Source organism: Blennius ocellaris (assembly GCF_963422515.1).
Source record: "Blennius ocellaris genome assembly, chromosome: 17".
Classification (NCBI taxonomy): Eukaryota; Metazoa; Chordata; class Actinopteri; order Blenniiformes; family Blenniidae; genus Blennius; species Blennius ocellaris.
In genome coordinates, this window is record NC_137666.1 from 8,312,727 (window position 1) to 8,326,988 (window position 14,262).

At 44.4% G+C, this 14,262-nt stretch overlaps 1 protein-coding gene across 8 annotated transcripts in view; it reads right to left on the reverse strand.

Annotated features, from left to right (window-relative positions):
* qkia (QKI, KH domain containing, RNA binding a) overlaps window positions 1–1,314 on the reverse strand; it is a 78,570-nt gene extending 77,256 nt beyond the window's left edge. For all 8 annotated transcript variants that reach the window (XM_080512865.1, XM_080512862.1, XM_080512867.1 and 5 more), the window contains exon 1: window positions 892–1,314. In XM_080512865.1, the coding sequence (XP_080368991.1) occupies window positions 892–1,036 (145 nt within the window). In that variant the 5' untranslated portion in view covers window positions 1,037–1,314. The remainder of the gene's footprint in view (window positions 1–891) is intronic.
* Between the last annotated feature and the right edge of the window lie 12,948 nt (window positions 1,315–14,262).

The following is a 14,262-nucleotide window of genomic DNA, read 5'->3' on the forward strand; positions in this document are numbered from 1 at the left end:
ATATTTTTTTAAAACATGGTAAAAGAAAGACATGCAACTGAAACTGGGAGGGGGGGGTGCATGAGAAAGTTGAAATAATCTCCTCCTCCTCCCGACACCAACTAAAACTGGCCATTGTTTGGGCAACAAGCAGCCACATTCCTCCGTGCTGCTCCACTCGGCCGCTGGGCAACAACTAACACTACTAACCCCCGGTTCGACAACCACGTACACGACCACAACACGCCCTTACGGCTCGTCCGAGACACATTTCTTGGCATTTGCTGCTCACGGAGGCGAGTTACCGCCGAGGTTTCCGCTCGGTTGGAGAGTTTCAGGCAGCCAGACTGGCTAGCCGAGAATGTGGCTAACTGGAGCTAAACTGCTGGGGGAACATGTGGGGACGAGGCCCCGTTTACCGACCGCCCCCCCCCCCTCCCCCAGTCTGCGCAGAAAAGTTCGCCACGGAACTCCCCTGTTTGTTATTTCACCTCAAACGTAACAAAACGTGCGTGCGGCTGTGATTGTATTTTCCCTTTTAACTAGCTTGACTTGGAGAAAGTTTTCACCTCGTCGCCGGAGAAAAGAAAGAAAAAAAAAAGTCAGGGGCGCAGCCATAAACTCCGAGGACCCTTAAATCCTCCCTGCAAACTCGGACAGACACACATGCGGCCCGGTGGGCTTTTTTTTTATTTTAGTGGGTGTTGACTGTCGTCTGTCGCAGCCGGGAGAACCGGCGGGTTGTCCGGTTGGTTCTGCAGCAGGGGGACGGTGGGTGAAGCCGACACCGAAGCCGCTGCGCTGCGGTGCTGGTGACGCTTTGCCTGGGGTTCCCTCCACCTCCTTCTCCCAACCCACCTCTCCCCGTTAAAATAAAAAAAAAAAAAAAATCAATTTTAAACCCGTCTTTACCTTCATCCAGAAGCCTCTCGAGGTGTGTGAAGATGCCGCAGAGGTTTGGCAAACTGGTCATGAGCTTCTTCTCGTTTAATAATTGCATCAAATAGTCGGGACTCGGCCTCGGTCGCTCCTTCACTTCGACCTCTCCGACCATCATCTTTGCGGCGAGGAGCGGAGAACAAACCACCGAAACACAGAATCCTCTTTTTCTTTAAAAGAAGAAGAGAAAAAAAAGGAAGAGGGGAAAAAAAACTTGCGGTTCCAATCCGTCGCTTCCCTCCTCCGTGTGAGCAGAAGACAGTGTAAAAAAAAAAACAAAAAAAAAAAAAAAAACACACAGCAACCCCTGAATGCAGGTTCGGTCGGCTCTGGTGGTCTGAGTGGAGAGGGGGCAAAAACAAACCGTTATCTCCTTCCAGAGACTCGCGCGCGATACTCTCCTCTGCGCCGTGTGCGCTCGCGGACGCTCGATTCCTCCACTGTAGGCGCCAAAAGGTCCGGCCTCCTCCGCGCTCACTGGCCACCAGCGAGCCAATCAGCGCTCAGCTCTGCCTCAAGGGGGCGGGGGATCCGGGCTCTCTGCAGTGATTGACACAGACTCGGGCCAATAGTGTGCAGTGCGCAGGAATGCCCATAACACCCATGAATTGTTGTCAACACTGATTTTTCTTCTTTCTTCCTTCCTAAACAGAAACATCAGACCACATAATTTTGTTCATTTTTCATATTTTTATTTCCTAATAGTTTCAGATCACTCTTCTGTAGTACAATAATTCACAATGTAAGGATAATGAACGTCAAGTGACACAAATCAAACATGCAATTCAGGCATTTCTTTACCAAATATTAAAATTCTAATAACTTCGACCTTCTGCTTTCATGATTGGGTAAAACTGTTTTGGATTTTTTGACATATCATGAGAAGGTGCTGCATGGAGCTATAGTTCCAGCTAATAGTAGGTGAAGATGGGATGAACCTGGACACGTCACCAAATCCTCACCATGCAAACACAAAGACACACACAATTTAATGTTTTATTTCCCCCCCCAAAAAAACAACAAAGTAATTTCATACTGAGTAATATAATTTTTGAACATATTTTAGAGAGTAAGAGACATAGAAAAAGGGTAAAGTGTCATGTGATTATCCATCCATCCAAGTTATATAATGCTGTGAAGAGTGGTGGGGTGCTGGAACTCATTCCAGCGAGCTATGGCGAAGACAGGATGCACGCTGGACAGGTTGCCAGTCCATCACAGAGACAAAACAATCACACACACTTACATTCACAACTCGAGGCACATTTAAGGTTTCAACAATTAACCTGCAAACCCCACCTCCAGTCAGAGGTGAGGGTTACCACTGCAATCAGCTATTCAATGATAGTCAATAACTTACTATTGTGGTCTTGAATGAAATGTGAGAAATGTGGAAGTTGCCAAATATGGTCTTAAACCCAAGTTAGAAACTTTCTCCTCAAAACTGCTGTTACATTGTCTACATAGTTCTCAATTAATTGATCAAATGAGTATTCCTATCAATTAGTATTAGTTGGTTTGTGATCATGTTAAATAGTCGGTAACAGGAAGTCAAAGTTAACCATGAGATATCTCAATTCAAACCACATTCAATACAGTAAAGGAAAATACATGAACAAACATTGAATAAACATTCATATCAAAAGGTTCGACGATAAATTCACATTGTGGGGTTTTTTTTTCACAGAAGAAACAAGTACTCCAAAATACAACTTTAAAGAAGCCTGCCACTTTCAGCCTTATCCTCTGTGTGTAATTCAAGGGTGTGAACTATGTACTGCTTAAGACTTCACAGCTGCATGAAACTGCCACATCTATTTAATTTGCATTGTGTTGGCTCAGCGTTCGCCAAATTAGGAAAGCAGAAGTGAACAACAGTGCGGCCGACTTGTCAACTCTCTCACACGCTTAATGAAGAGAACTTGAAAATGTAAGAGTTTGTGATGATTACGAGTCAAGTTCAGTCTGAAAAATGTTCCGTGAGGAGAGGACTTCAATAAAAACACTGGGAAGCCGATTAATACCAGCATATGACGGTAAAGAACCGCAAAATGAAAAAAGCAACTGCTCAATGTGCAGTGTGGTGTACAGATGGTGCCCTGCACGCACATCTTATTAGTCTGATTAGCATGACTTCTATGTGATTTACGGTTCTTCGTTTTTTGTTTTTTTTTTTTGCATACTACATACAAGTTAATAGTTTTTGACGCTGGGCACTTTGCAGAAAAGCAATCAAAATCTTAGCTTTATTAACTCAATTTGGTCCAAATTAAGGCTTAATTAAAGGCAACTAATTTTCCAAAAGGGCCACATGAAAAAGTGTGTTGTTCAAGTCTGTCCAAGTGTTTGTCTGGCAATCATGATTATTTATTTGTTTTTTAAATTCAAGTAAGCCAATAAAAAAAAAAAATTCTTCCATTGCAAAACACCAATTTTGCAAGGTAACAATTGCTTGTTCTCCTGGCCGAGGTGCTAGACACAACCAATGATGTAGTCATGGCCGATAGCATCAGAAATGTGGCCTTTTTAGATGTAATAAAACCAGCGATAGCTGTCATTTTCATTTGATTCAGGAAGAGGTAAAGGGCCATATAATAATTACATGCTGGCTGCTCTATGGCAGCAGCTCCTTCCTCTAACCAGTATGGTTACCTGTTAGTGTTCACCCTTATGTAAGGCTTCGTTCACAATGCAGGGAAATGCGATCCAATTCGGATTTTTTTGCTCACAAGTGACCCATATCTGACCTGTTTGATGGCCATGTGAACGCTCCAATTCCGACTTTTTCACACCGGACCCCGGCCTTGATCTTATGTGGTAGCAATTCAGATATTTCTCTACATGCAATTGCGCCGTCATTGACGTGGGACGGCGTCACGGATAAGCTCCAGAAGAAGCGGCTCAGCCAAAATGTTAAAAGCTGTGCTCTCTTTGGTTTTGACTGAGGTGTTTTACATTATTTACTCTGGAACCCTAACCCTCTTCTCAACGGTCGCCTGGCTGATGTACAACATCAGTGTATCAGCTGCTAAGCCGTCACACAAAAGTCGTGATTTGAAAATGGTGGAGTGTTGTGCAAGTGTGTAATGATGGTCACTCTGCGGAGACCGCGATGGGCGGGTATCACATTTATGTCGTGCAAACGTTGAGTGAGCGTTGTGTGAAAGCGCAGCGTCGATTGATGCCAGTGTTGAGTGTCACGTGTCAGACAAGAAACGTGCAAAGGGAATATCAAGCGAGTATCATGCAATGTGGTGGAGCAAGTGTCACACGGATGTCGACGAGCATCGTGAGAATGTAGAGAAAGTATGTACGGCCGAGCGAAGGTCAGGCGCGCGTCGAGTGAGCCACGTGGGGATGTTGAGTTGAAGTACAGTGGATTTCCAATGAATGCTGTGCAAATGTTGAGTATTGTAAATATTGAGCATGTGCAGTGCAACGTACATTCACGAGTCAGCCTCACAACATTTATCACTTGTGCAAAGCAACAGGGAAAAACATAATCCCAAGTAAAGATTGTCTACTTTCTAACCAGGATTACATAAATCTAAACATTTCTTTCAGTTCAACATCGCCAGGCTTTCTTTCCCGGATCCAAAACTCACAAAGATAATTGTCCTCACAAAGCCTGGGCCTGGTTTTTCCGCGCAGGTTTCCTACTTCAGGCTGTTTGCATGTGGACACGGAGAGGCAGAGTTGGTAATTACACGCAAATCATCATAACCATGAATAACATATTTAATATGAGAAGAGATGTTGGTTCCCATAGATTAAACCAGTCATAAATACTGCTTTATGTGATATTCAGCTAAGTGAGATGTAAACATTATGATCACATCACTTAAAAAAAAATTATGAGACTTTTCTTTCTTTCTTTTTTTTTTTACATTTCTAACTGAGGATTCACAGTCGAGGAGCGTCAGACTATTACTTTAGTGTAACTGACTGTTTATGTTGGAAGAGAGAAGAGTGTAGTTAATGAGGACACCAGTGTGACTGCCACGTTCATTCATAATAAAATATTTAACAATGTGTGTATTGTTTCGCTTTAAAAGGCTGTAGAGGTTTAGTGTTTATTTCCAGTCTTTGCGTGTGGCATGTTTCTCACGCTGCAGTGATATCGTGAAGGATTTCCTTCCCTTGATTCTTCCTGTCTGCTTTCAGTGATTTTCATTTCATCTGTTCACATCGTTATTATATAATTATGCAGGCAGCCATTGAAAATAAAACCTCTTTTGTCGTAAAAATCAACAGCTAAAGTCAAACAGTATTTATTTATTTATTTAATTAATTAATTTGATGACTTCTCTATAATGACTCGTCACAAACAGGTCAAAGGAGAATAATACTATTACAGAAATCAAACTGAAAACAACATAACTATTAGAAAAACAATTTAAAGTTGAAGGGTTATTTTCATACCGGGCAAAAAAGAAGAATTACAAATACTCATGTAATCAAATCTTGTTCTTTTCAAGCCGCTTAATATTCCTCTTGCAATTGTAAAATCTGATACTTCACTACTGAGTGCGCTCATAATTTCATATTTTTTTTACACTCAAAAGTTTAGTTTAGCAGATTACTTTCAGCGTTTCTAAACATTTTTTTTTTCCTGAGAAATGAGTTTCTATCCAGGTAAACTGAATTAAATGCTTCCTGTTGTTAATGCAATAAATTCAATGGTTGAGAAGTTATATTTCGATTTGTTTTTACAGTGATTGATCGTTTATTTATACTGGCAGTCTCCTGTTCAAACAACATAATCTCATAAAATTTCAAAAGGTTATTTTTACAAGTCCATTTTGAAGATAGTACACCAAATTGTGCTCGAATATTCTTCTTGCTTAGACTTTCATTGATATTGTCTACCAAATCAAATATATCCAGAAAAACATCTTTTAATTGAGAGCAAATCATGTGATGGAGTTGTTTTTATGCAAGAGTTTTAAGAGTAGAGTACTTTATTTGAGCACCATGTCTCTCTTGTTCTACATACAGCTGAGGGAATCTCCCATAACAGGTTTTTCCAGGTCATTTTTCGGTCAGGAACTGATTTAGTTCATCATTTTGATCTGTTGAGGCACCCGAGCAGGTCTGATGTGCACAGCAAAGGTCATGATGCGCTCCGATGAAAAGCAAAACAAAACAAAACTGAATTTATCTTGTTGCATTGAAACTTAAACCTGAGCCCTCTTCAGAGTACAGGCTCCTCAACTCTTCTCACGTGAATCATGATACTATGACCTGGAAGTGCTTCAGTCTGGTTTCTCAACTCTGTGAGCTCGGAGCCAAGAAAAACAAGACGAGCCGCAAAACCAGCATTCCTCGGAAGACGTCCATGATGTAGATTAGACGCGTGTTTGAATGTAAAGCTTTACAGACGAGACACACGCCTCATGCTGCTTTTTCCTAAAGAAGACACTGAGTGTAATTGAGCTTTAATACATTAACAAAGGTTATCAGTGTGGCAGCAGGATGACAAATCATTTCGTTACAGCGTTAAAAAAAAAAGTGCAGCGCTCTCTGCCGTGAAGTAGCCTTCCCAGGTTGTGGAGAAACATTTACGAGATTGCATCAATTTCTTTCAAGAGAAATTCTTTAAGTTGCATAAGAACATGAGTGCAGGTCGAACCAGTATCAAGAGAACATTCCAGTCAAGGCAGGCCATCAAGGATCACGGTGAACCGTAAAGCACACTCACGCAAAACGGAAGATTTTAAGTTTACTGCAAAAGTCAGAGACCAGAGGTATCACAAAACACAAAGACCGGACAGCAGGAAAGTGCAGAAGCACACTTTTCTCTCAGATTTCACAAGATCTGATGTGATTGTGAGTTTCCACAATAAAATCAGAGGGCTTTTAAAGCACCTTTCAGACCGTTAAATGCAACTCAAAGGGCTTTACAAGTAATTGACAAAAACATTCAAACGAGATAAAACATTTCCTCACACACGCAGTTATATACGCATGAGTGAACATAACTTCAATAAAATGATACATAACATGGCTAAATGGTCTCAGATAATAACTGTTGTAACCTTAACCTGTCTGAATGATTTCAAGACTTGCATAACTATGAGAAAAGAAGAGTCAAAAGATACTTTCAGTAGTTAATATCGCCACTACAAGTTTTTTTTCTCCAGTAACTGTAATCAGCTGTGAAGTGGTGAGACATCGTCCGGTGACGCCGGTCTCCTGTGTCAGCTTCACTCCAGAGAACTGAAATATGAAAGAAAGCTCAACCTGAACCAGTCACATCCTACAAGACGCCGATTGTTACCCAAGACTTGTACATCTTGTTATCTGTCTTGAGACCGACTGATCAATGTTCCAGGAATCAATGCAGCCTTTTCATTGTCCTGTCCTTGGGAGGACCTTTCTACATATCCTCTGAAGATTAACATCCTTGATCAATGAAACACACGCGAACCTCCGAGCCTCCTCCTCCTCCCGTCGTCGAGAAAAAAAACAAAAAAACTCCAACTGGTCCGGTTTGATTTTAACAGCTGCTGGCCGAGAGGCACCCGGCTAAATCCGAGCTCTGACCTTGGACTCCATTCAATTTGTCCGCTTACCTCTCACCCACTCATGCCTTTGCGAAAGTAGTCCCGGCACAGGGCGCATGCACGCTCAAACAGCTGCACTGTAACCTTCCGGCTTCAGTTTGTCGCCACCGCGTTGGTGTGGCGGAGAGACAATTAAGTCCAAGGTCTGAGAATTAGTGCAGCATGTCCAATAAATTGATCAAACAAAACTAACTGCTTGTGGCAATGCGTCTGGGCGAGTCGAGTTAGACTGACGTTGTGTGGCTGTGCCGTTACACGCCGGAAAACCTGCTCGCATACAAAAGGCAAAATCTGGAGGAAAAAAAAATGTGTAATCAATCCCCCGGCTGGATTTCGGGGTGCAGCAGGTGACGGGAGGCTCCACATCAAAGCAGGAAGTCAGACGCAATCGCCTGAGCAACCAGTGCGGCACATTTATGGATGCTGCTCCTCTACCCTTCAGCCTGCGTCTACATATAGCCACAGAACGCTAATGCTATAATTATTGCTAAGCTTCGGCCGAGTCTCACAGGAGACAACGCGATTGCCTTTTGATCAGCAGACGAAGAGTCCAGGAACACAAGGAAGTGATGCAGTTTGTTGCCGATTGTCAGTTGAATGCAGGAGATCTCAGCTTGGGGTCACTCGTTATTGCATTGTGCATTAAGACACACATCAGTTTAACAAACGCCGTTGCTTTAGGTGTTTGAAATCTAATATTTGCTGGTGAGGTTTTCTATACTGTCTCGTCATTCACAGCGCCACCAATTACAGAGGACATGTAGTATTAGTCGCGGCGACCGAGCGGTCGGCAGTATCAGCTCGCTATCTTTGAGCCGGGATGATAAAACATCCCTTGAAGTCAAACACAGATAAGTGATTTCAGTGGATAAGACTAAAGTAGATAGGCAGTGGGGACGAGAAACCCAGTTTTTTTTTTGTTTTTTTTTATGTGACTTGGAGATAGCTAAATTGTTCACGGTGTTGACTTTATGCTTCTCTTTTTTTTCTCCCTCCCTCCTCCTCCCTTATTCTTTGGATATAAGCAATGGAAAAAGTCACAGCCTCTCTGCATCAAAAAGAATCTGGCATTTATTCCAAGCTTTTTAAATGGGTTTAGTTGTTATCACTGGCGGTGTGGATGGTAATTTGCACCTTGCCAGGCGCTCATTCTTCTGAGATGGGTCACATTTGGCTTGTGTGTGTGTGTGTGTGTGTGTGTGTGTGTGTGTGTGTGTGTGTGTGTGTGTGTGTGTGTGTGTGTGTCTGTGTGTGTGTGTGTGTGCTGAACAGCCACAGTAAGTTGGAGGAAGAGGAAACGCAGAGCATACCTAAACGAGTGTACGCGAGTTTCTGTCTTGTGACAGCCCGCGAGTAAACAGACGACATTAATCCCCCTCCTTTGCTCCCCCTGCCCTTGTGTTTTCGTCATTTTTAATAACACGGTTTCTATTCAACAATTAATCCAATTAACAAGGATCCAGATAATTAATGAACATGCGTTTAGCTCCTTTTGAAGCGAGGCTGTTAGCTCGCGCACAATGAGCGCCGCAGAGCGCCCTGGGTTTTAAACTGCAGCGCTGCCGCCGGAGACAATGGCGGCCCTTGGTAGGGTTGCGGCTCGCCTCGGGGGCCACGGCCCCAGGAAAGTGAGTGGGAGTCGACGACCCCGTCGAGGTAAAGCTGTCTGCGGTAACGGCAGCAGCAGAGACCCACCGGCTCTGATAACACACATACATACAAACAACAACATATTTTTTTCTTTCTTTCTTAAGACTTGCGAGTTTGGAGACTGGGGGGGGGGGGCTGCCGGCAAGAATCTGGGTCATTTACATTTTGAGGAAGGTGTCTGCACAGCACAACAGAAATAAATGCCCTTCTAGCAGCCATAGTACATACAGAGCGTATACAGGGAAATACATAATGCAGCTATTACTCATCTTAACTCGTATCATGAGCGTGACATGACAAATGTGCCGGTCTTTGCTTTTGTTGCATGTGTTCACCCTCTGTTGCGCTTTTACTCTCCGGCGTCTGTGCATTTGTTATGGTCTCTGAACGAACATTACTTATTTGTCCCGAAATCACCTAACATGCGGATTTTAGACAGGGAGGACAACGGGCAGAGCTTGTGTGACAAAAGGCTGGAAATCAACTTCCACGTCTCGTCTTACTTTTGTGGCCTGTGAAGATCGATGACTTTAAGGACCTTTAAACTGCCGTGCAGCCGCTCGTTTTAAATGTCAGTACAGCCGGGCCCCACAGTACAGGCGCTGCCATTTAATTGTGTCTTTGTTTATTTCGTTAGATGACTTTGCAATAATAAAATCCCACAATTGATCGCAGCAGTCGCTATATTACTCTGGGGTCACATTCACCAGGCGTTTCAGCGCTAAAAGTAACTCCTAGTCTCAGAGACTCCGAAAGGTAATTTGCTCTATTTTCACAAACGTTTCAGACAAATTTAGCGATAATGAACTTTTATGAGCCCGTTTTTCTTCATGCGATTCAGTTCATAAAGATTAAAACCGAGTCAAAACCGTACAGTACGGTAGAGTAAAGCTTTCTGCACCACGCTGGGCTAATGAAGTCTGTTTGCACTGCTGATAAACTTCTCAGACATCTGTCAGAATTATTAATCAAACCCAAACACTCTTCAGACTCCAGTCTACCTAACAAAACACTCGCTGTACAGGAACGCTGACTGCATTGAATAGATAAATCGGCTTCCACAGCCATCACTTTGTTTCTAAGTAGCAATGCCCTATTCATTTATTAATTTCACTTTCAGCCGCATTGAATTTTTACTTACCAATAAAAGGCAAGTTACTTGCGAGCACGGACACAATGAGCAAGGTCATCCTCAAAACAATGTCAACCACAGCTATTGAAGATCGACATGACCTCGTCTCCGAGCTTTTGAAGTTCTCTTTGTTCCCTCCTGACTGCAGCTCTCAGGAGTGCTGTGAACTGATATTAAGAGGAAAATCATTGCAGGCAATCTGTGGTGTTAGCCGGCATGACGACACAGAACAGGAGCCAACCTGATTGCAACTTGTCTTTTCCAGTCAATTTCTGCAGTTTTCCTGGTAAATGTGTTGAAAAACCTAGTGAATATGACCCCCGAGGAGAAAGCAACCAGTGTGACAGAGGCCAGAGATAAGGTTCTCCCCGGCTTGTTGCATCATCTATTTTAAAGATAAATGTGTGTTTTATGTAAAGTAAAGTGGATTGATTGGAACTATAGAAAACTCTTGACTTTGTGGTTGTGATTATCCCTGACAAGATGAATCTTTAGATGGAAAAATAATTATGTAACTATGGCCTTAATTCTGTGGTTCATAAAGGCAGAGGCAGCATCTGTAGATGACGTGTTTCGTCATTCTGATGGCTCGGCACTATGACGTCCAGTTGTTTAGTACTTATACACATTGGGGCGGTAAGTTGGGGCTATTTGGGCATTGCAGGTTTCCATCCATTATAGCCGTTTGTGGGGAAAGGCTGGTCTGGTGAGTGGGGGGGGGGGATCTGGGAACGTCGATACATCATGTCTGACACCACGGTGCTGACTGTGTTACAAGGTTAGAAAATTCCAAAAACAATACAAAAAAAAAAGTGGTCAGCCTGACCTGGATTGAGCTGGGTAAGTATTTCTGTGGCCTGCTGTGGAATTCAGGAATAAGCAGTTTAACAAATAAAAAAAAAAAAAAAAAAAAAAACCTAATGAAAGTATTGGTTTAGTCCTTTATTCAACTTCAATTAGGAGGCCACTCATCAGAAACTGTATTCACTCAGTGCAGGTTCTGCTTTCAGGAAAAAGTGCTGGCTGGCTAACTGTTAAAAAAAGAAAAAAAAGAAAAAGAAGTAGGACAGCATGAGAAGAGAAATCCACTCAAACTGACTCTGCAGCATTCCTGCTCTTCTGTGTTTCCAATAACCCCCCCATGGCCACACACCATTCTCTGTTTTGTTAAAGGTCACCTTGGGTGTTGGAGCACGGATGGTCCAGTGGTTTGGCAATCTGGAGATGGAAACGCCTGTTGGTCCGCCGCTTGTCACCCAGACGGAGTGAAGGGAGGGGGTGGGGTTGTAGGGGCAGCTGGGGCCACTTGTGATTGGAGGTTGTGATTGGGGTTGGGAGTGGGTGGGGGGGAGGTGGTCACCTCCAAAACTCCCACTTCGAACCTGCTGATCATCAATCAGCAGAAGGATGTGACACACAACATCACAGTTAACCATTTTTACAGCGAGACACACAAACGGGCTGCGGATAAACAAGTTCCACACGCTCCTCCTCCCTCATTCTGGCCCTTGTGGAGAGCACGCCGGTGTCGATACAGCTTAAAGAAGTCCAGCCGATGCTACATCTGTCCCCGCCAATTGTTAACAGTGTGGATCCATTCCTGCCCCGACGGAAGCAGCCTTTATTTGTTTACTTGCTTGTTCGCCTGTTTGTGTGCGCCTGCCAGCCCATAGCAGGGAAAGAAATGAGTGTTTGTGAGTGATAAGACCTGTAGGAGAGGATTGGGGAGGGGGGGGGGGGTGAGACGAGTGGAGAAAGTGGGAGAAGTAGAGTGACGGGCAGAGAGAGAGAGAGAGACAGAAACAGAGAGAGAATCCTCATTGATCTCATCTGCTTGGAGGAGGATTGATCCTGTGGCGAGGTCCGCGATCGCCACGCGTTCACGCAATCGCTGTGACAATCACCAACACAGCTGAGAGAATCTCTTCCAAACCGGAACTGTAAATCAGGACATAAGATTTCAGCGGACATTATTAAAACTTAAGCCGGTCTGCAGAGGGGGGAAAAAAACAAAAAAAAAAACTCAACCGCTTCTCTTTCAAAGTGTTTACACATTTCATCCAACTCTTGAATTAAGCCCTGTGAATTAGACACCTGCCATATGGAGAGGCAGATAGATAAATCTCCATTGTGCCCGTCCTGCCTCGCACATGCTCAGTAGCTCCCTGGATAAGCATGGAGTCCACCAGGCAGACGTGAACAAGACAAATCATTCCCTGGGGGGCATTTATTTCTGTTGCGCAGCACAGTCCCCCTCATTGCCGGTTCCAACAATCTGCCTTTTGAGACTATAACGGATAATAAGACAGAGACGGGACAAGGGGAAGAAGCGACGAGATGAAACGAGGAAGGATGTGACAAAGAGGAAGACAGACCAGGACGTCTCCGACGCTTAGAAATCCTGCGCTGGGTTAGGTTACAACATGTGACACACAACCCGGCTTTGATCATATCAAGTGTGACCCACATGGAAGAATTATTTGATTTCCAACACGGGGAGACGTCAACACACAAAGTGGGGCATTCACATTCGGCTTGTTTGTTCAGATAAGGGACCGCGGCGACGTCGCCAAGCGTCTCAATTCTCTTCTGTTTTTTACTTGTGAGGTTAAAGAAGAAGAAGAAAAAAAAAAACAACAACTGACAAACAAGTGGTGTCTTCTTTGGTCTCTTTATTCTTCTCTCTGCAGCTGACTGCTCCTAAATCTCAGGTCTGGCTGGAGCTAGACAGCACTCTCTACCAGGTGACACAACATCTCGCTTCCCTCCATCCATCCATCTCGACGGGGCCCACACAGCCTCTCCTTCACTTCATTTCTCTCGGCGCTGGATTCGTCTCAGACGGTCGGTTTGTCTCCGAGCTCAGGTGCAAACCTATCTCCCTGTCTTTCTCTTTATTCCTCTCTCTCTCTCCAATACACACCGAAAACCCCTGTCATCTACTCCTCCATAACTGTCTCTTTCTCCCTTCTCCAATTCTCCCCCTTCCTCTGCTTTTTACAATCTCACCCCCCCCCTCCAGTCGACAGAACGCTACCGGCGTGTTTGTGCTGCCTTTGTTGCGCGGCTCACCGCAATACAAAAGCCTTTGTCGGCCTGCCACCGCTGTGATGTGGTGAGACGGAGAGGCGCAAGGACAAACTGGAGCTCAGAGGAGGCGACATTCGGAAAGTCACCGTTTCGTTCTGAAATAATGTCTCAACCTGAAGGCTGGAGTGGCTGCTGGGGTGCGAGCCAGACGCGCGTGAACCCACTTGTCTGCGTAGTCGACTGCCGACGCGTGCGGCTGGATGAATTCTGTGCATAAATCGCCGGGTGTCGGTGCGACGCAGAGTGTTTCCATCAGCGTAACGGCCTGCATGTGTTCCTGGGTGGGAGTTATTGCTGGCTGCAGGGCAGTGGCAGCTGTTGTGAGAGGCTGAGCTGGCTGGGCTAATAATAACCCGAGAGCTGAGCGAGTGCCCGCGGGCCCCACATCGTCGAAAGGTTGACCCCGGGAGTCCAGTTGCAATGGTCAGGGGGCGATCGGGCCCGGTCCTGGATTAGAGAATACTGGAGCACCCTTGTAAGGTTGACGGCAGGTGTGGAGGAATGCTGCATGTTCAGTGGTTGAGGTTGAATGCCACACCGTGGCAGCCAGGAAAACACGCGCGGTGACCACGTTTTTCCAAAATCCGACGAGCTGCGGGTGTAACCCTGTTAACATGCCCATACAAAGGAACAACTTCCTGAATCTTTTCAGAGCCTGTTATGAACGAACCAAAAAAAAAAAGCAGAAAAATCTTGTAAGTGGCTGTGAAACTTGTTAAATAAATACAATAGACTCAAGAAAATAGACTCAATACAAAAGACAAAAGGACGAGGAATAAGAAAACAGAAAAGCCAAGACAAAAAGAAAAAAATGTCTGAAGTGAAACGATAGCATCTGTGTCGGATACTATCTGCTGTAGGGAAATAGAGCAGGATGTTATAACCTGTTCTCTGTGACTGGAGAAA